At 48.3% G+C, this 20,565-nt stretch overlaps 1 protein-coding gene across 2 annotated transcripts in view; it reads left to right on the forward strand.

Moving 5' to 3' along the window:
* The window catches only part of LOC119956335 (synaptotagmin-1-like), a 135,492-nt gene extending 114,927 nt beyond the window's left edge, over nt 1-20,565 (forward strand). For both annotated transcript variants that reach the window (XM_038783480.1, XM_038783479.1), the window contains 4 exons: nt 8,186-8,353; nt 10,259-10,376; nt 18,095-18,228; nt 20,009-20,565. In XM_038783480.1, coding sequence (XP_038639408.1) covers nt 8,186-8,353; nt 10,259-10,376; nt 18,095-18,228; nt 20,009-20,218 — 630 coding nt within the window. In that variant the 3' untranslated portion in view covers nt 20,219-20,565. The remainder of the gene's footprint in view (nt 1-8,185; nt 8,354-10,258; nt 10,377-18,094; nt 18,229-20,008) is intronic.

The following is a 20,565-nucleotide window of genomic DNA, read 5'->3' on the forward strand; positions in this document are numbered from 1 at the left end:
GGGCGAGGAACACTGAGTAGAGGCCACACTTCCTTTCATTTCCGGCACCGACGAGCTGTGCCATCTTTAAATGTCGCCCCAATCTTTCAACCCCCCCACCACCTCTTCCGGACTCTCCCAATGCCCAAATACTTCTTGGGGGGGTCCTCAACCCCCCCCCCCCCCTCCCTCACCCCACCTCATAAGGGCAGGGCACCCCTGGGCCCCATCCCCGGCACGGGCAACCTAGAACCCCTCAACCAGCAGTGCCAGGGTGGAACTGCCAGAGTGCCCGGTTGGCACCGCCAGGTGGCAGTGCCAAGGTGACTGTGTGGCAGTGTGAGTGCCAGCGTATCACCCTGCCCAGAGCTCCGGTGTGTCCTGAGACCCCAGGTGCTTTACACCTGGTCCACGTTAATCAGGACCACTGGCGCCGTGGCGAGCTCTCCCAGCTGCAGGCATTCGATCCCGGGCGTTGGGAGATTCTGGCGCAAGTATATTTCAGTGAGGCTAACGGGATGACTGGGCGGGGTCCAGATTGTGACTCCTCGCAAGATCTCGTTAGATCATGCAAGGCGTCCCGAGCGTAGCAAATCACACGAGAGGCCTCTGTCGCTTCCCAAGCCCTTTAGGGAATGAAATCTGTCGTCCGTACCAGGTCTGGCCTGCATGTGACTCCAGATCCACGGCAAAGTGGTTAACTCTTAAATGCCCTCAGGGATGGGCAATAAATGCTGGCCTGCCCCGTGACGGCCACATCCCCCTGAACAAATTTTTTAAGTAGTCAGGCACGGCGAGATCGTACGATCGCGCCCCCCTTCTCTCAAAAGGTTGCGAATCTGTGGAATTCACGACCCCCCAAAGTGCGATGGATGCCGGGATGTTGAGTAAATTTAAGGAGCGGATAGACAGATTTTTAATGAAGTTAGAAGGATCAGATAAAGAACCCTCAGGGTTCAGCGAAGGTGCTTCTCCCCTCTGTGATTTATGTTTGTTGGGTGAGGTCACTCCCTGCGATACCATGACAACGCAAATGTTGTACTACACTGAATCGATGCCTGGTTGCTTTGTGCTGTAAATTTGAAACAGGATTGTTTGTGGGGCACGGTCAACATTGGCAAAGCCGCATTTAATCCCAATCCCTGGTTGTTCTAAAATGGTGGCACATTCCTTCTCCTTGAACATTGCAGTCCTTGCAGACAATCATGTTATTATACAGATATAATACCTTGGGCTTACTTACTGTTGAAGACAGAAGGCACCAAACGCTCACAGAGATTGGGTAAACATGTTGTGGCTTCATTTATTAAGACTAGGCACATGAGAACAGTTGTACATGGGTAGAAAGCTTTAAAGAGCATCAGAGCTGTGTGCCTGTGTTCTGCTTGCACCAACAGTGAAACTGGGGCCGGGGTTTTCAATCTTCGCCGTGGGGAATGCGGTGTCCCAGCCAAAAGTCCATTAACCTTCACCGAGGTCGGCCAATCCTGGTAACAGCAGAAAATCCTGCTCGAAGACTGGATCACATGACGCGCTTCCCTTCTGGTGATGTCCCTTAAAGAGATATTGCGGCAGAAGTGTTGCCCACTGTGACGTTGGGGAATTCTACTGAACCAATGACAGTGAAGGACTGGCATTGTGTGTCTGCTTGGATGGTGTGTGACTGGGAGGGGAATTCGGAGATGTTGGGTGTTCCCATAAACACCATCACCTGTAATGTTATTTTTACTCATTTGGCTGGCTGTGAAAGTAACACAAGACGCACAGCACAGTATCTGCTGGCTCTTTGACATTACTGGGTCTAAACTGCTCGCTTAACAGAAACTTAAGCCTAAAGTTAATTATGCTACCCTTAAACTCCAGTTACCCATTTGGGTACCTGACACCAGTAACTTCAGCCCAGTTCTCATTAGTGCGTGGCTCCCAGGAGAGAGCTGTGTGTGTGTGTGTGTGTGTGTGTGTGTGTTTATCTGCACAGTTGCACAATGTCAGTTCCCATCACTTTACATATAATGGCCTGAAAGTTCCATCAGACCCCGGACATGTTAACGACGCGAGTGGTAATTGACGCGAATTGCCAAGTGCGGACTGGAATTAAAAACAGGGCCTGATGCTGCGATCACGCTAAAAGAACCCCATATAAGGTCTTAATGGAACCCTTGCCAGCTGAAAACTGGAGAGAGTTCTGTCTAAATGACCGCCTGACAGTGGTAATTGATCCTGGAGGGGATTGATTACTTCTGTAATTCCAGGAAATAGCTCCCTCAGGGATTGAAGATAATAAAAAATCTTTCCTTTATCTTAATCCTGGAAAGTTCCCAGTTGGTCCCTCGGCAGGTTGCTGCTGGCCGCTTTGGGTTTTGCTGGTGGATCGGGACAGGTGACGCTGCTGCGCTTTTACAGACATGGCCACTCGTCAGAGTTGCTAATAGCCCAATCCTCCAATAGTCAATGTGGCCTGGGTCTCAGTGGTGGATGCAAAACATACACCCCCCCCCCTCCCCCTTCAGCACTTGCTGTGGCGTGGCCTGATTAGAATTCCACCCACGGTTAGCACTGCTGCCTCACAGCACCAGGGACACGGGTTCAATTCCAGCCTTGGGTCACTGTCTATGTGGAGTTTGCACGTTCTCCCCGTGTCTGCGTGGGTTTCCTCCGGTTTCCTCCCACAGTCCAGAGATGTGCAGGTTAGGTGGATTAGCCATGATAAATTGGCCCTTAGTGTCCAAAAGTCGCGATGGGGTTACGAGGATAGGGCGGGCCGTGGGCCAAGATAGGGTGCTCTTTCAGAGGGTTGGTGCAGACCCGATGGGCCAAATGGCCTCCTTCTGCATTGTAAGGATTCTATGATCAATGTTTAGAGAGTGTGGGGAGGAGCATCGCTGTTCCCTAAGCATTCAGCTAACGCCAGCTTGGCCCACAGAGTGACCAGTTCATGCCCTCCTGTTGGGATGATGCATTGGAGCTGGGCTGTACAGGAAACAACAGGAAATCCTGCAAGCTGCATCAACAACAGGACTGAGGTCAGTAATTACCACAGTTGTCACACTTAGATCAGTGACTGCCCCATTTTAGGAAGCGTTGAGCTGGTTCTTATCGCACCCCGATTCTGATTTAAACGCCACTTCAGTATCAACGTGAAACAGAAACCCCTTCAGAATTGTGCGAATATTGCTGTAGAAATTCACCAGTGAGTGTGGCGGGTGTATAGAGAGAGTGATTTTGTTGTTTTTTTCATTCTATTCATTTAGAAAACACATTTAACTCATTAGGTATTGGCTTAAGTCGAGCTGAGCATAGCAATTTGACTAATGTGTGGTAATTACTATAACTATGTATGTTGCTGATACAGGGTCAAGGTTTTACCATTTTTTCCCTTTTTTCCTGAATGTTTGGTATCTGATTGAATTATGGGGCTGAATCTTTTCCCCAAAACAGGTGTGTTAGGGCGATATCAGAGGTTAAAATGCAAAATATCTGGAACACAATCCAAACTTGTCTCGAGTTCAATCATTTTCAATTTTAACAGAGAGGGATGGAGAGAGGTCGCCCAGTTCACTTACGCGAAGCAGTTATCGACACTAAAATATTATAATGAATCTACAGGCCTTCATTTTAACAATGGATTTCTTTTTTTTTTTAATTTGTTTTGTTTTAATTTGTTTATTAATTATTTTTTTCCAATTAGAGGGCAATTTAGCATGACCACTCCACCTACCCTGCACATCTTCGGGTTGTGGGGGTGAGACACAAAGGACAAAGAACAATACACCACAGGAACAGGCCCTTCGGCCCTCCAAGCCTGTACTGGTCATTGTATCACTCTTGGCCAAAACCCTCAGCACTTCTTTGTGGCGCATCCCTCTATACCCATCCTATCCATGTGTTTGTCAACATGCCTTTTGAACGCCGTTAATGTAGCTGCTTCCACAACCTCCCCAGGCACTCACCACCCTCTGCGTAAAAAAACCTGCCTCGCACATCTGCTCTAAACTTTGCCTCACAAAACCTTAAACCTATGCCCCCTAGTGACTGACCCCTCCGCCCTGGGAAAGAGTGCCTACCCATCCACTCTGTCCATGTCCAAAAGCCTCTGTGGCGGGATTTGAACCTGTGCCCCTAGAGCATTAACCGAAGCACCTGAACTATTAGCCCAGTGACCCCTCCTCCCAGCCCCCCTACAATCTCCCTATTCCACCATCCTCGCAGACACGGGGAGAACGTGCAAACCCCAGACGGACAGTGACCCGGGGCCAGGATCGAACCCGGGTTCTCAGCGCCGTGAGGCAGCAGTGCTAACCACTGCGCCACCGTGCCACCCTCACGGTCATTTCGAACCACAAGCAGCCAGATTTACCGCACCCTGGGAAACCTGGCAGTTAAACAAAAGCGAAATGAACTAAACACATGCGGTAACTGGCTTAACAGCACTGCACGGGGGCCAAGGGGACCAAAAAGTGCTTACTCCGGGCCCAACACGTTAATCAGCAAATACCCTGACTACCATCAGAACCACCTCCCCAACCAGAATCTGCGCAACCACCATTGGACATCTCTCCTTGCTACAATTGGGAACACCCCCACCCCACCCCTCCCACACCACGATCAGCCCCCCCCCCCCCCCCCCCCCCCCCCCACACACACACCACGACCAGCATTGAATCCACTCTCCCGACCCGTCAGAATCTCTCGCACTCCCCTCTAGGGGCTGGTTTAGCACACTGGGCTAAATCTCTGGCTTTTAAAGCAGACCGAGGCAGGCCGGCAGCGCGGGTTCAATTCCCGTACCAGCCTCCCCCGAACAGGCGCCGGAATGTGGCGACTAGGGGCTTTTCACAGTAACTTCACTGAAGCCTACTCGTGACAATAAGCGATTTTCATTTCATTTCATTTTCATTTTCATTTCATATCTATTTGCTGCCCTAGCTTTCGGCCTTGTAAAGAATCTACCCGGACAACCAGATGACCCCCCCCAGTTTGTCGTTTAGGTGGAAACTCCAAAAACGAAAAGGAGCCCCGACCGTATGGAGTAATGTTCTGTGCGCAGCATAAAAAATAAACAGACACTTTGCTGACTCCCTACCCCTCAACCACACCCACCACAGAACACCTATCCAGGTTGAAATCCACACTGTCACTATCACTAACAATCTTCGTCATTCTGCCCGTTTACAATATTTGCACTTGGGCAACCGTTGTCGGGGGAGAAGCTACTTGTCGATGGAGAGTCCCCGCCAAACACTAAACTTTCTAATTTGGCACTAATTAACAATCTACTCAGGCGGACAACAAAATGGCTGTTTCACTGGGACAGCAGGAAGTGCTCTTCTGAATTCAGATTTGAACACAACAATGTTTTTTGCTTTGTCCTGGACGGTGTTGGCCTTAGGGAATGTTGTGGGAGATCCAGGTACAGTAAAATATCGATGAGTAACCACCCACAGATTTGTGCTAAGCAGAATCTTGTGATAGCCCAGGAGGTCCCATTCCCATTTGAATGCATCTCTACGTAACCCAATATGCCAACAAACGCAGTCTGTGTCAAAAATAAAAGTTTCAATTATCAAATTAATACACAGTAAAGCAGGAAATGTGTGGGGAAAGTATTTCCCTTACAATAGCCCCACCTCGTAAAAGGCTAGAGTTTTGGATTGAAAAATATCGGGAGTATGCTGCAGTAAAGCTCCATTATCTTTTTCTGCTTTTTTGACATGTGATACAGTGCACCATATCGTCAATTCAGGAAAACATGTTTTTAAGTTACCAACGGTGACGGCGGGCGGGAGGCAGCCGCACACTGGAGGGCTCCCGCTCGGGAATAGAAATTTTTGGGGTTTTAACGCCGGATCCCGGGGGCAACGGAGGGTGAAAAATCTGTAAGAAGGCACAGGGAGGAGAAATGTCCAAGCTTGGGAGAACAAAACGGCCGTGAAAAAGGGGGTTAATGAAAGTCCGCCGGTGAGTGGAAAAGTCAGCGCAGGAACTGTCAGGAAAGCGGAGGCTGGAGCACCAGGGGAGGCCGCATCGCTCACAGCAGAAGAAATGACCAAGGTGATGGTTGTGGAACTTGAAAAACAGTTCACAAAGCGCATGGAAGCGATGAAGAAGCAGATGGGGGCGGTATTGAAAGTGCTGGTGGAGGAGGCGATTGCCCCGGTGAGGGCGGCGGTATCAAGCGCAGCGGCGGAGGCGCGGGAGCAAGGCGAGACACTGAAGGAAGTGGAAGAGGCATTATCACAGCACAGTGATCAACTCACCTCGATGCGGAAGGAGCTGCGGAGGGTGATAGAGACCAACAAGGGTCTGCGAGCCAAAATGGAAGACCTGGAAAACAGATCCAGGCGACAGAATCTGAGGACTGTGGGTCTGCCCGAAGGGGTCGAAGGCCCGAGGCCGACGGAGTATGTTGCCACGATGTTGGCGAAGCTATTGGGGGAGGGGGACGATCCCTCTCGATACGAACTGGATTGGGCTCATCGTTTGTGGAGGCCTATACCAAAGGTGAGTGAGCCACCAAGAGTAGTAACTGTGTGTTTCCGTAGGTACAGCGTGAAGGAGAAGTTCCTGTGCTGGGCTAAGCAGAAGCGGGTGGTGCAGTGGGCTGGAGCTGGTATACGCATATACCAGGACTTTACGGTGGAGCTGGCGAGGAGACGGGCTGCCTTCAGCTGGGTGGATAAGGCACTGTACATTAGCAAAGTACAGTGCAACATAGTACATCCAGCTAAGTTGAGGGTGACCTACAAATCCAAGGACTTTTATTTTAGGACAGCGGAAGCGACGGAGGAGTTTGCGAAGGCAGAAGGACTGTGGCAGAATTGAGAAATGGTCGTGTACCGATGTAGCCTCATGTAACTTTTCTTTTTCACTGCGTGTTGGTGTATGTACTAAATGAGTCGCGCTGTATATATTTGGACAAGGGAAGAGTTGGGACTTCCATTTGCAATGATGGTTCTTTGGGGCTTGGGTGTGTATGCGGGGTCTGTGTGCTAAAGGGGATTTCTTGGTTTTCCTGGGACCGGACAAGGGGGATGGAGACCCGGGCGGGGGGCCTCCACGCTGGCCGGTTTAAGCCGGCCAGTGAACGGGAGTGAGGTGGGGGGAGGGGCTGCGGCCATCGGAGCCTGGGAGAACAGGTTTTGGTGAGTCTAGCCGGGGTGAAAAGTTGGGGAAAGGAACCGAGGTTGGGGGGAGGAGTTTACAAGAGGAGGTTGAGGGGAGGGGTTTGGGTGGGGGGTGTCTACAATTCTTGGGTGTCATTCACGGTACACTTTTGGGGATGAGATGGCCTTGAATATTGGGGGGGATGGGGAGGAGGACTATATATGTCAACGGTGACCATAGGCGATTCCTGATTCCTTTTTCTTTTTTCCTTTTTTTCCCACCTTGGGAGGGTTTGTTTTATTCAAGGCTTATATTGTCAGGTGGGCCGTTGGTGGGAGGATGGTGGGAGGATGGTGGGAGGATGAGATTGTTGTCATTGGTAGGGGGATTGACATTGTATTCGTTACCGTTTACTGTTTGTTGGTGGGGTGTAAATTCTGAAGAAAATGTGAAAATGGAGAGTAAAAATATTTTAAAAAAAAAACATGTTTTCAGTTTATTGTACGAAATCTTGGAACAACTTGATTGTCTTTGCAGCATCAGGGGCTCGAGGACCTTCTAATCGGGCGTTGTAGGGGGCTGAAGCCAGCAGTCGGGGGGGGGGGGGTTGAGGAAAAAAAAAGAGAAAAAGAAAATAGGGATGGCACAATGGTTAGCACTGCTGCCTCACAGCACCAGGGACCCGGGTTCGATTCCGGCCTCGGGTGACTGTCTGTGTGGAGTTTGTACCTTCTCCCCCACATCTAGGTGGGTTTCCTCCGGGTGCTCCGGTTTCCTCCCACAGTCCAAAGTTGTGCAGGCTAGGTGATTGGCCGTGATAAACTGCCCCCGAATGTCCAAAGCTATACAGGTTAACAGGGTTGCGGGGACAGGGCGGGGGAATGGACCTAGGCGGGGTGCCCTTTTGGAGGGTTCGTGCAGACTCAATGGGCCGAATGGCCTCTTTCCGCACTGTAGGAATTCCATGATTCTACAAATGGTTGGCGCCTTTGACACAGCTGGAATTTAGTTTCTTCCGAGTTTGGCTCATTGCGATTTCACTGCAAGTGCAGACAATTCCATTACACTCCTGACTTGTGCCTTTCTTGATTTCTGTTTCCAGATTGCATACTCCGAGCTCGGCGGCAAGGTCCTGGTGATGTCAGTGTATGACTTTGACCGGTTTTCAAAGCATGATGCTATCGGCGAAATCCGGATTCCGATGAGCAGCATTGACCTAGCTCATGTGATTGAGGAGTGGCGAGACCTTGAGTCAGCTGAGAAGGAGGAGGTATGGAGCTAACTCTTAGGCAGCTGACTTATTCCAGACTCCTTGAAGAACACGTTCTGAGTGATAAGGAAATTCTATCAGTAAAACCCGCTTAAAGAGGCCTGAGAAAGAACTTGCAATTGCTCTCCTGGAGAGGACAATGGGCGGGATTCACTGATCCTGAGGCTAAGTGTTGACGCCATCGTAATTCCGTTGCGTTTCCCGACGGCGTCAACATGGCCTCAGGAGCAGCGATTCTGACCCCTACAGGGGGCCAGCATGGCACGGGAGCGACCCACGCAGCTCCAGCTGCCGATCTCGGTGTCAGATGGGCGCCGCGGGTCTGCGCATGAGCAGTGGGACCAGCGCGATTTCCGCGCATGCACGGTGTCTCCCTTCTCCGCGCCAACCCCGACGCAACATGGCGTAGGGCTACAGGGGCCGGCGCGGAACAAAGGAGGCCACCAGACCGTGAGGCCGGCCCACCGATCGGTGGGCCCCCTCCTCCCCCTCCCCCTCACCAGGTCTTGCCCGGACCCATCCACGCCGAGATTCGGCCGGGTAAGACCGGGTTAGAACGGCGCCGGCGGGACTCGGGTTTATCTGTACGGCCGCTCGGTGGAGAATCACCGGGGGGGGGGGGGGGGGGGGGGGGGGGGTAGAGCGGCCCTCGACCGGCACCAATGGTGGCGATTCTCCGCTCTTCGGAGAATCGTGCCCGGCGTCGGGCGGCACGCCGCGATTCGTGCCGGCCGCAGCGATCCTCCGGCCCGGCCCCGGGGGGGGGGGGGGGGGGGGGGGGGGGAGAGCGGCGCGCGCCGGCACCAATGGCGGCGATTCTCCGCTCTTCGGAGAATCGTGCCCGGCGTCGGGCGGCACGCCGCGATTCGTGCCGGCCGCAGCGATCCTCCGGCCCGGCCCCGGAGGGGGGGGGGGGGGGGGGGGGGGGGGTGAGAGAATCCCGCCCAATGTTCCTCACTTCGGGGAAATGAGTGACAATTCTGAGACTGCTAGGGTGGCCACAGATCTGACTTTGAAACAAACAGCTCGGTTTTGGGGTGGCCTTCCTATAATCTGCACATCGCAAAAACCAGATATTGCAGCCTCACAGTTGCAAGAGCAGGTCACTGTAGAATATCTTGACATATTTCACTGTGTTAGAGGCTCTGTATAAGACTCTGTATAAAGTGCAGAATTAGGCCATTCAGCCCATCACATCTACTCTGCCTTTCGATCATGGCTGATACGTTTCCAATGCGCGCTGTTGGTGTGGAAGTGCAAGATAGAGAATTATACTTGGAGTCAGTGCATCTGGTATGTGGTACTCCCAAGTTTCTGGCCATTGATTAAGGTTGTGGTGCTTAAAACTCTGGCTTTTGGTCCCTGCATTTCAGTGGAAAGGCTCTGTCCTAGACAAAGACTTATCTAAAGCACAACACTATTATTAATTCAGCACAGATTAGATTGAGGGAATAGATTAATTCAATCCATGCTGTCGGGGGAGCAAGTTTGAGTTGGTAAATTGTGCCACGTTATTATAGCTGCACATCTGATCAGCCCTCCCTTCGATCCAAGATTCCCACTGGGACCACTCGATCAATACATTGACCCTGAGAGGTCACCAAGTAGAGGACCCTTTACTCCACAACTAACTGTTTAAGCATCTGGGATTGGTGCGCTGGAGGGGATGGAGAATTCTGGCCTGGGTGTCCATTTCCAAACTCAAACGTCCCTCATACAGCTGTGCGAAAAATAAACTTCGTAACATTTCAGATTTTTAAAAGGGCTGAATGAGAGTTCAATGCTAATTTTTGAATGCACGTTAGAATAAACCTGACATTTTTACCATGTGGCGGAAAATCCCACTCTCTTAGTTTCTTACTTCTGTTGCGAAATTTTCAACAACACTTTTGTCGTTTGTTACAGCAAGAGAAACTGGGAGACATCTGTTTCTCCCTTCGCTACGTCCCGACGGCAGGAAAACTCACAGTCATCGTACTGGAGGCCAAAAACCTCAAGAAAATGGATGTGGGTGGACTTTCAGGTGGGATCGGAGTGCTTTCATTGTGGATTTCTGTTGAAATTGTGTTTCTAATTATTCCATGGGATGTGGGCGTTGCTGGCAAGGCCCGTAATTTTGTCGCCCACCCCTAGTTGCCCGGGAGAAGGTGGTAGTGAGCAGCCTTCTTGAAATACTGCAGTCCTTCTGGTGTAGTTACACACAAGGTGCTGTTCGGAAGGAAGGTCCAGGATTTTGATTCAGTGACAGTCAAGGAATGGCGATTAGATGGTTTGATGGTGCAGCTGGCAGCGTCCCGAGGCGTTTGCAGAGGTCACGGGTTTGGAAGGTGCTGTCGAAAGAGCTTTGGTGAATATCTGCAGTGCATCTTTAATGTACTGCACAATGCCACCATCGTGTGCTATTGATGCGGAGTCTGCACGTCCTCCCCGTGTGTGCGTGGGTTTCCTCCGGGTGCTCCGGTTTCCTCCCACAGTCCAAAGATGTGCGGGTTAGGTGGATTGGCTATGCTAAATTGCCCTTAGTGTCCTAAAAAATATAAGGTTAATGGGGGTGGGATTGTTGGGTTACTGGTATCGGGTGGATACGTTGACTTGAGTAGGGTGATAATTGCTCGGCACAACATCGAGGGCCGAAGGGCCTGTTTTGTGCTGTACTGTTCTATGTTCTATGTTCTATGATGGATGGAGCGAATGTTTAAGTTGATGGGTGGGGTGCCGATCAAGCGGTTTGCTTGGTCCTGGATGGTGTTGAGTTTGCAGAGTGTTGTTGGAGCTGCATTCACCCGGAGGAAAGGTCGATGATGAAGCAGCTGGAGATGGTTGAGCCTAGGACACTACCCTGATGGAACTCCTGCAGAAATGTCCTGAAACTGAGATGATTGGCCTCCAACAACCACAACCATGTTCCTTTCTGCTGGCTATGACTCCTGCTAGGAAATAGTTTTCTCCTAATTCCCATTGCCTTCAGTTTTGAAGGGCTCCTGGATGCCACTCTCGGTCAAATGCTGCCTGGATGCTAAGGACAGTCACTCTCACCTCTCCCACTTGAGTTCAGCCTTTTTGTCCTTGTTTGCACCAAGGCTGCACTGGGGTCAGGAGCTGAGTGGCCCTGGCAGATCCCAAACTGAGCATCCTTGAGGATGTGTAGGTGCCACTCAATAGCACTGTCACCTTCCACCACTTTAATTATGATTGAGAGGAGCGTATTGGAACAGTAATTGACCAAATTGCATTTATCCTGCTTTTTGTAGACAGGACATTCCTGGGTAATTTTCCAGTTGATGCCAGTGTTGTAGCTGTGCTTAATAGATTGGATAGGGGACCAGCTAGTTCTAGAGCACAAGTCGTCAGTGCTGTTGCTGAGATATTGTCAGGGCCCATGGCCTTTGCAGTATCCAGTGCCTTTAGCCGTTTGTTGAAATTATGGGCAGTGAATCAAATTGGCTGGAGATTGGCACCTGTAATGTTGGGGACCTCAGGAGGAAGCTGAGATGGGCTATCTACATGCCATTTCTGGTTGAAGTTGGGTGTTGTTACCCATGCTTCTGCTGTCCCACAACACTACTGTTAAAGAAAAAGAGTTTGCATGTTCTCCCCGTGTCTGCGTGAGATTCCTCCGGGTGCTCCGGTTTCCTCCCACAGTCCAAAGATGTGCAGGTTAGGTGGACTGGCCATGATAAATTTGCCCTTAGTGCCCAATACGATGTGCAGGTTAGGGGGATAGGGCGAGGCGGTGGACCTAGATGTGGTGCTCTTTCAGAGGGTCGGTGCAGACATGATGGGCCGAATGGCTTCCTTCTGCACTAGGAATTCTATGGATTCTAAAGAGAAAATTCATAAAATACCAGATAATGAGTGGCTCCAACCAGAGAGCGTAACTATCTCCCAATGAAACACAGTGTATTACAATGTCTAAATCGCCGTATATCAACATCCTGGAGACATCATTGACCCAAATTACAATTAGATCAGCCATATGAATGTTGTGGCCACTATAGCACGTATACTTTCACATTCTGACTCCCCAAAAGCCTCTTGACCACCTGTAAGGCCCAATTCAGGAGTGCGATGGAATACACTTGTCTTGGTGGATGCAGTTGCAATAATACTCAAGGAACTTAACATCATCCAGGACAAAGCACTCCACCTGATCGGCACCACATCCATAACCTGAACCACCCACTCCCTCACCAGCATTTCCCAACCCATGTCCTCCGCCACCAAGAAGGTTACAGCAGCATGTGGATGGGAACACCATTACCCTTCAAATTCCCCTCCAATAGTCACAGAGCCAACTTGGAAAAGTATCTCCTTACCTCCATCATTACTGGGTTCAAAATTCTGGAACATCCTATTGAACAAATGGCCTGGAGAAGTTTGCGAAGATGGCTCACCACCACCTGTCAAAGAGGGATGAACAATAAATATCATATATATTATTGTCCTTTTCTCTTGTTCCTCCGTCACACTCGCCTCTTCCCTCTGTCTTGGCCCATTTTATCACCCATTTGCCTTAAGGATCTTTCCTCGTTGTCTTTCCCTCTCCTCTGTCTGCCTCTTTGCATTTGTCTTCCTCCCACACATTATAAATAATAATTTTACACCAGTCATTGTATATTTATAGGATTTCTTTTAACCATATGAACACATCCCTTAGATTAGAAGACATATAGCTAGCTGACATATCCTCATTAATGCATTTCCCAAGAGATTATGAAGCTGCATTTTAAATACATTCGAAATGAATCTACAGGTGTTGTTAAAAAGGAAATACCCAGGGTGGCACGTGGCGCAGTGGTTAGCACTGGGACTACGGCGCTGAGGACCCGGGTTCGAATCCTGTCACTGTCCGTGTGGAGTTTGAACATTCTCCCCGTGACTGCGTGGGATTCACCCTGACAACCCAAAGATGTTCAGGGTGGGTGGATTGGCCATGTTAAATTGTCCCTTAATTGGAAAAAATGAATTGGGTACTCTAAATTTATAAACAAAAAGGAAATACCCAGAATCTATTTTCAAAATCTAAGGCATGTGTACAAATTGTATTTCAGGAAACCAAGGCGGACAACAAAAGATTAAATTCACACCAGGAATGGTGACATGTGGAACAGTTACTGATCATCTATGTGGGATGGGAAAATAGGCATCCTGGGGTTTAATTTCCTTCTATTTGTGCCAAGTTTCCTTGGCTCTTGAACTGTATCCTACCCTTTTGGTCCAAAAGTATTGCTGCAAGTCTTCGGTTCGATGCCATTATAAAGTAATTTACTCAGCCTGTCAGATTCCATCTCCAGGGCGAATAAATGTAAGTGTACCTAGGAGTCTGCGACTCAGCAAAGACCACAGGTTAAATTGGGCTGAGCTGAATTAAATCCCCTCATACATGCCCTCTTATTTTCTCAGATCCCTCGTTGTGTTTGGATTATTAACCCATCTGGGATCAGAGTGAAATCTGCTAAGGCTCTGGTTAGGTTGGGATCACATCCAGATGGTCTTAATAGATTTGCCTGGATGTGTGGGGATTCCTTATCATGTACGGACAAGAAACAAATGTTAGAACAGAGAATTATTTGTTAAACACAGATTCCCAGCTTGGGTTACTGTCTGTGCGGAGTCTGCATGTCCTCCCCGTGTCTGCGTGGGTTTCCTCCGTGTGCTCCGGTTTCCTCCCCCAAATCCCGAAAGATTTGCTGTTAAGTAATTTAGACATTCTGAATTCTCCCTCTGTGTACCCGCACGGGTGCCGGAGTGTGGCGACTGGGGATTTTCACAGTAACTTCATTGCCGTCTTAATGTAAGCCAACTTGTGACAATAAAGATTATTATAATAAGGAGAGTTTCATAAAACGAGGCCATTTAGCCCCTCATTACTTTTCTTGGGATTCAGATGACACAGGCAAATCTGCATCTAGGATCCATTTTTATTTGCTGTGTATGACGGAAGAGTCTGCGAGGCCACTTCAAAGACCCAATTAAATTCACATATCATTCAGACTGGGTAGAGTTGCAAATTCAGCTGCTTTAATGGTGAATGGGAATAGCTAAGGCAGAAGAAATAATGAAGGAGAATATAGCACTAAGGACCAAAATAGTGGGGCGCGATTCTCCGCAAATGCGGAGAGTCGTAAAGGCTGCCGTGAAACTGGCCGTGTTTCACGGCAGCCTCTGCGCCCCCTCCCGGGACCCGATTCTCCCCCCCCCCCCCCCCCCCGGGGCAGGGCTAGCATCGGGGCCCCGTGAAGCACGGCATCGAGGGCTTAGCGACCGTCGCTAAGTCCACGCGCCAAGCGTCACGCCGGCTGACGCGCACGATAACGTCAGCCGCGCATGCTCGAGTTGGACGACTCCAACCCACGCATGCGTGGATGACGTCATCACGCAGACGCGTCAAACCCGCGCATGCGCGGGCTGTCATGCCCCTCAGCCGCCCCGCGGACTGATCCTGCGGGGCGGCGGAAGAACAAATAGTGCGCGGGTATTGGACCCGCTGCCCGCGATCGGTGCCCACCGATCGCAGGCCCATGCCACCACTTAGCGGCCGTTTTCACGAACGCTGAAAGCAGGTGTGATCGCGGCCGTGAAAACGGCCGTAAACTCCGTGGTATTCGGCCCATCGGCCTGCGGAGAATCGCTGTTCGCCGTAAAAAACGGCGAGCAGCGATTCGTGTCGGGGGGCGGCCGAAGGGGGGGGGGGAAATAGCGGGAGGCCGTGAAAATTGTCAGGAAGACCCTCCCGCTATTCTCCGACCCGTCGTGGGCAGCAGAGAATTGCGCCCGTGATTTTTTTAACAGGACATTATAAGCAAGGGTATTGCCAAATTCTTAGAATAGAACTATTATTTTGAAAATATTCTGTATATTGCAGGTCTGTGAATTTGGCAGCATTGAAATCACAGGGGTATATTATAAACTAAACTAAGCAGAAGCAAAAACAAGAGTATAGAAGACAATTCCAGATCCTTGCAGTTTATGAATGCAATACAAGGTTCTTTTTTTAAATATTTCTTTATTCTCCTCCTTTTTCACATTTTCTCCCAAATTTACACCCACCAACAATAAACAATAATTAGTAACAAACATAATGCAATACAAGTTTTAAAGTGTTTTGATTCCTTTGTGAATATAAAATAAGCAATGCACAATTAAGTCCACTGTATTCACGGACCATGTGCCCAATTTGGACTCTACCCATTTAATCTCTGCAGTCGAAGTCTTGTAAAAATGTTCCCTAAGCTAAACAAGCAACACTCCAGAATATCTCTGCATTCCCCAACTATCCAACATTCAATCCTGGCTCGTTGAATTCCACATCTGTCATTCCCTTAGCCAGTACATCCTACGGCTCATCTCTGTTGATGGGTGAGTTGAAATATCGTTCTTGTCGACATAACAACAATTTGCATTGATACAATGACATTAACAAAATAAAGTGTCCCAAGGCACTTCACATAGAAGAGAACAGATGTCAAATAATGATACAAAGAGATGAGCAAAAGCATGGCCGAGAAGCCGTGTTTTGAGGAAGCTTTTAAAGATGGGGACGGTTCCATAAACAGCAAGATTTAAGAAGCAAATTCTGGGAAATGGCCCCTAGATAAATGCTGGTAGAGTGATGGCAGGGAACTGTGGTGGCGACCATTACTGTTCAAAGCCCTGGTGCTGAGTACCCACTCTCCCTGCCACCTGTGCACTCTCTTATCAGTTTGATGCACGATCAATTACACAAAGACGAGAGTTGGATGCAATCGAGGCTTTATTACACTAAGATGTGTGGCCTCCTACAGCAGCTGGCAAAATGGCTGCTGTATGGGGAGCACACATATTTATACTCCGCCTACTGGGCGGAGCCAGCAGGCAGGGAACTACCCCCCGTACCTGTAGTACAGGGTCTTACCATAAAGCACCTACATCGACATCCTCTATATGCAATATATACATCAGAGGTGACTACCACACAGGTACTCCTTTTCCCCGCTAACCCTCTCATGGAGCTGGGGTGGTGATGCCTGGGGGCGCCGTTGCTGCCTCTCCGCTCATCTCCCGTCAGTTGGTAATCTGTCGATCTCTTTAAAAAACTAAACCTAAACCCGTTATAAGCTTTAAACGGAGTGTTTAAACATGGTCTCAGTTGGGAGGAGAGTGGTATTTTCCTGTTCCACTGCACTGGTGATTGTTGCTGGAGATAGAGTTTTGAAATTGACACACGGTCCCAATATTTCTGAGCCCCCTCCCCCATCCGCCCCCCCCCTCCATTCCTGAATTCAGAAGGGGTCGTGAAAACCCAGCCCTAGGATTCTGAATTCACTGAGTGGGAGCACAGGGAATGATGGAGGCGAGCAAGGACTTGGTTGATGGATTATCAATGCTTTTTTTGTGTCAGAATCCAGACAGTGAATTTTAGGTTGTGTTGGAGCTTGTCTGAGGTGGTACTCAGAGGGCCAATGAAAAAGAGGTCGAAGAAGTCAAAACTGGAAACAAACATTTTTCACTAGCAACAGGGTGTGAGGGGAAAATCTTTAGTTTACCTTTATTCTATTGCCTCCCTTCTCTCTCGGTCTGTTGGGTCCATAATTCCATAGAGAGTTATGGCACAGAAGGCGACCATTAATCCGTACCAGCTGAAATGGAACTATCAAACTCAATCTCACTTTCCAGCCTATCGATGGCCTTATAGTTTATGGCACTTCATGTACATTTCCAAGTTTTGTTGAAGCTCAATGAGGGGTTTCTGCTGCCACAGTCCTCTCAGCAGTGAGACCCCCACCAATTCTGGGTGAAAAACATTTCTCCTCCAGTTCACTCTAATTCCTCTGCCAATTACTTTAAATCTATGCCCCCTGGTCATTGACCTTTCTGTTAAGGAAACTTGGTCCTTCCTATCCACTCAATCTAGGCCCCCCCCCCCCCCCCCATATATTTATACACCTAAATTAAAGGCCTCCTCTGTTTCAAAGAAAACAATCTCACTCTATCCGATCTTTAAGGGCAGCACGGTAGCATTGTGGATAGCACAATTGCTTCACAGCTCCAGGGTCCCAAGTTCGATTTCGACTTGGGTCACTGTCTGTGTGGAGTCTGCACATCCTCCCCGTGACTGCGTGGGTTTCCTCCGGGTACTCCGGTTTCCTCCCACAGTCCAAAGATGTGCAGGTTGGGTGGATTGGCCATGACAAATTGTCCAAAATTCTATGATTAACCTAGGACAAAAGTTCGGCGCAACATCGTGGGCCGAAGGGCCTGTTCTGTGCTGTATTTCTCTATTTCTATTTCCTCATAGCTAAAATTTTCCAGTCCTGCCAACAAGCTCATGAATCTTCTCTGGACTGTGTTAAAAATAATTTCCATTTAATGTTCGCTTTGAAGGTTTCTCTTCCAGACCAATAGCGAGCTAGCTTCTGAAGTCCGGGCATAGTCACATCACAACCTTTGATCTGGTTAAAATGTTGTTTCCTTGGTGAAGCAGATCTGTTTGTTCTCAGCTCAGTTACTGTGCAGCAGGTGCCAACACATATATTACAGTAACCTCAGGAATCGTTTTATTGTTGGGTGGGTTTGCTAAAAGCGTGCTTGCTCATGGCCCCCTTGCACCCTAACAAAACCTAAACGAGCTAAGTTGACTGCAGCACTCAGAGGGTTAAATATTACATTGGTCGTTACGTTGTGGATTTTGTTTTCGCCCTTCTGGGGCAGCATGTTTTACATAATTTGCAATTATTCGAATGATTAACATGTCTACCCTAGATCCATATGTGAAGATCCACCTCATGCAGAATGGCAAGAGGTTGAAGAAGAAGAAGACCACCATTAAAAAGAACACTTTGAATCCATACTACAACGAGTCATTCAGTTTTGAAGTACCCTTTGAGCAAATTCAGGTATGGTCAGGACTTGCATAAACTGGCATAAACCCCATCAGATCTTGCTTCTGTGCCTACCAACAGAATGCCAACTAAAGATGCAGGATGGATTCACATAATTTGGAAAACTTTTTGACAAATATGATCTTCGTGGCACAGCCTTACATGAATCATCCCTTGTGTAAAAGCAGATCTTAGAATCCGATGTATCATCTTTCATTTTTCTGAGTTTCCATGGTAACTACTAAGGCCAACTATCCATTCCCACTGTCCTTCATTTAAAAGCATTTCTGGTGTAGATGCATTTTAAAAAATTCTCCAACCATCTTTTGATTATGCAGATTGCGATATTTCTGTTGTCAGCCTCATTTCTAGCTACAGTTTCTAAGTCAACAATCCCAGATAACCTGAACCGCTTTTGATCATTTTTGAGTTGCATTTATCCGCACAGGTTCATGTCTGTCAGAGGTTTTAACGCAAATTGTTACAAGCGGCAGCATTTAACACAAATCCCTTCTTTGTATTGATGCACTCAGCAGTAAAGATTTTCCACTGATCTTTATCTCTATTTTGTCAGCAAAACGTGTATTATTGATTCACATGAACATTCTGCTGTTTTTTTACTTGAATGCGTAAAATCTTCATGAGTAACAGGCAGGGTAACAATTGCTTTCATACCACTATTGTGATTCTCGCCTACTAAAAAACCCTTGCCCCAGCCTCGCTGTTGACTTCACAGTTACTCTGTCCAATTACATAGCCTGCAACCCTTACCTTACGGAATAAACATGAACTCAACAGTTACACAGTGACTATCTCCTCTGCTGCTAAATAAACAGCAATTCTGTGCAATTGTACCATGCTTGCCCCACTGAATAAATAGGAATTCTGTTCAATTGCACAGTACATAGCTCATACCCAGCTGAACAAACAGGAATTCTGCACTCTCCCCCATTGAGGAACCATTACCCTGGACAATGAGCAGTCCCATGCAATAGGCAACCCTTATTCTATTGGGTGAGCAGTAACTGCACAGTTACATAATGAGTAATTTCTACCTTGCAAAATGAACAAGAATTCTGTAGTTGCACAGCGCACACTATATTCAAGGGACTGTTTCGATTCCAGACTTGGCTGTATTGTTATTTCCATTATCCGACTGTGTAACTGAATAAACAGGAACTCCTCACAGTCACAATGTGCATCTATTAAATAAATATTTTAATTAATATCACGCTGAAAATGAGTCTAGAAACTATGGTTCATTTTGGCACAGAATTAACATAATATGGGATGTAGGGAGGGTTTTGGAAGAGTCCATTTCCTCCGCTCTGGCCAGATTCTGGAATTCCAAATGTTGGATTAGGTGCTTCTTCCATCCACCCTCTCCTTCTGTTGTAGCATTACATCTGGGGGCAAGGCTGAAACTCAAAGGGATTGATTTCCCTTGGGAAAGCAGCTCATCGTAGCATTGCAACAACATTCCTCTTCTGAGGAATTTTGATCAGAATGGCCCCCATCATGGACAAGCAGTATGCCATATTGAAATGCCACTGCCCATCATGCCATATGTGACACAAACACCTGTGAAGGTGTTCCCATCCCTGGGTTTGGGACAACTTCATCATCCAGGTGGATGGGGAGACGAGATATCCCTTCCCGTTGCATATCCAGCTGATCATCACTGGGGCCAGAATCTCTAGGCTAGGGCCAATAGTTGAGTAGAGCAACCTTGTGTCTTGCCTTCATCATTATATGAGCAGTGACAGTTTTCACTCTTTATCCATTCATCTTCTAGAAAGTCCAAGTGGTCATTACCGTGCTGGACTATGACAAGTTGGGAAAGAATGAAGCGATTGGCAAGTGTTTTGTGGGATGCAACGCCACCGGCGCTGAACTTCGACATTGGTCCGACATGCTTGCCAACCCTAGACGGCCTATTGCTCAGTGGCATACCCTCCAGCCCGAAGAAGAAGTCGACATCGCCCTGGGAATCAAGACGTCATGATATAGCACTCAGGCTATTAGGAGTTGCAGTAGTTGAATAAGCTTTGAACAGCCGTTTGTTTTTTTGTGGCTATTTGTAAAATATATAACAAACAAGTTGTTGACGAACCTACACATGTACCTGTTTCAGGATGTCACAGTATGCTCAGAATAACCTTGAATAAGCCCAGGTGTTTCTCTGTTTTTCAGGCAGTCAGTCTGTGCTCGATGATTGATTATATTCAAGGGACTGTTTTTATTCCAGACCTGGTTGTATTGTTATTTCCATTATCTGATTGTGTAGCGTCGTGCCTATGTTGTCAGGAGAAAGTTAAAAAGAAAGAGAGGAAGACCACAGGAGAAAGAAAG

Source organism: Scyliorhinus canicula, chromosome 23, assembly GCF_902713615.1.
Source record: "Scyliorhinus canicula chromosome 23, sScyCan1.1, whole genome shotgun sequence".
Lineage (NCBI taxonomy): Eukaryota > Metazoa > Chordata > Chondrichthyes > Carcharhiniformes > Scyliorhinidae > Scyliorhinus > Scyliorhinus canicula.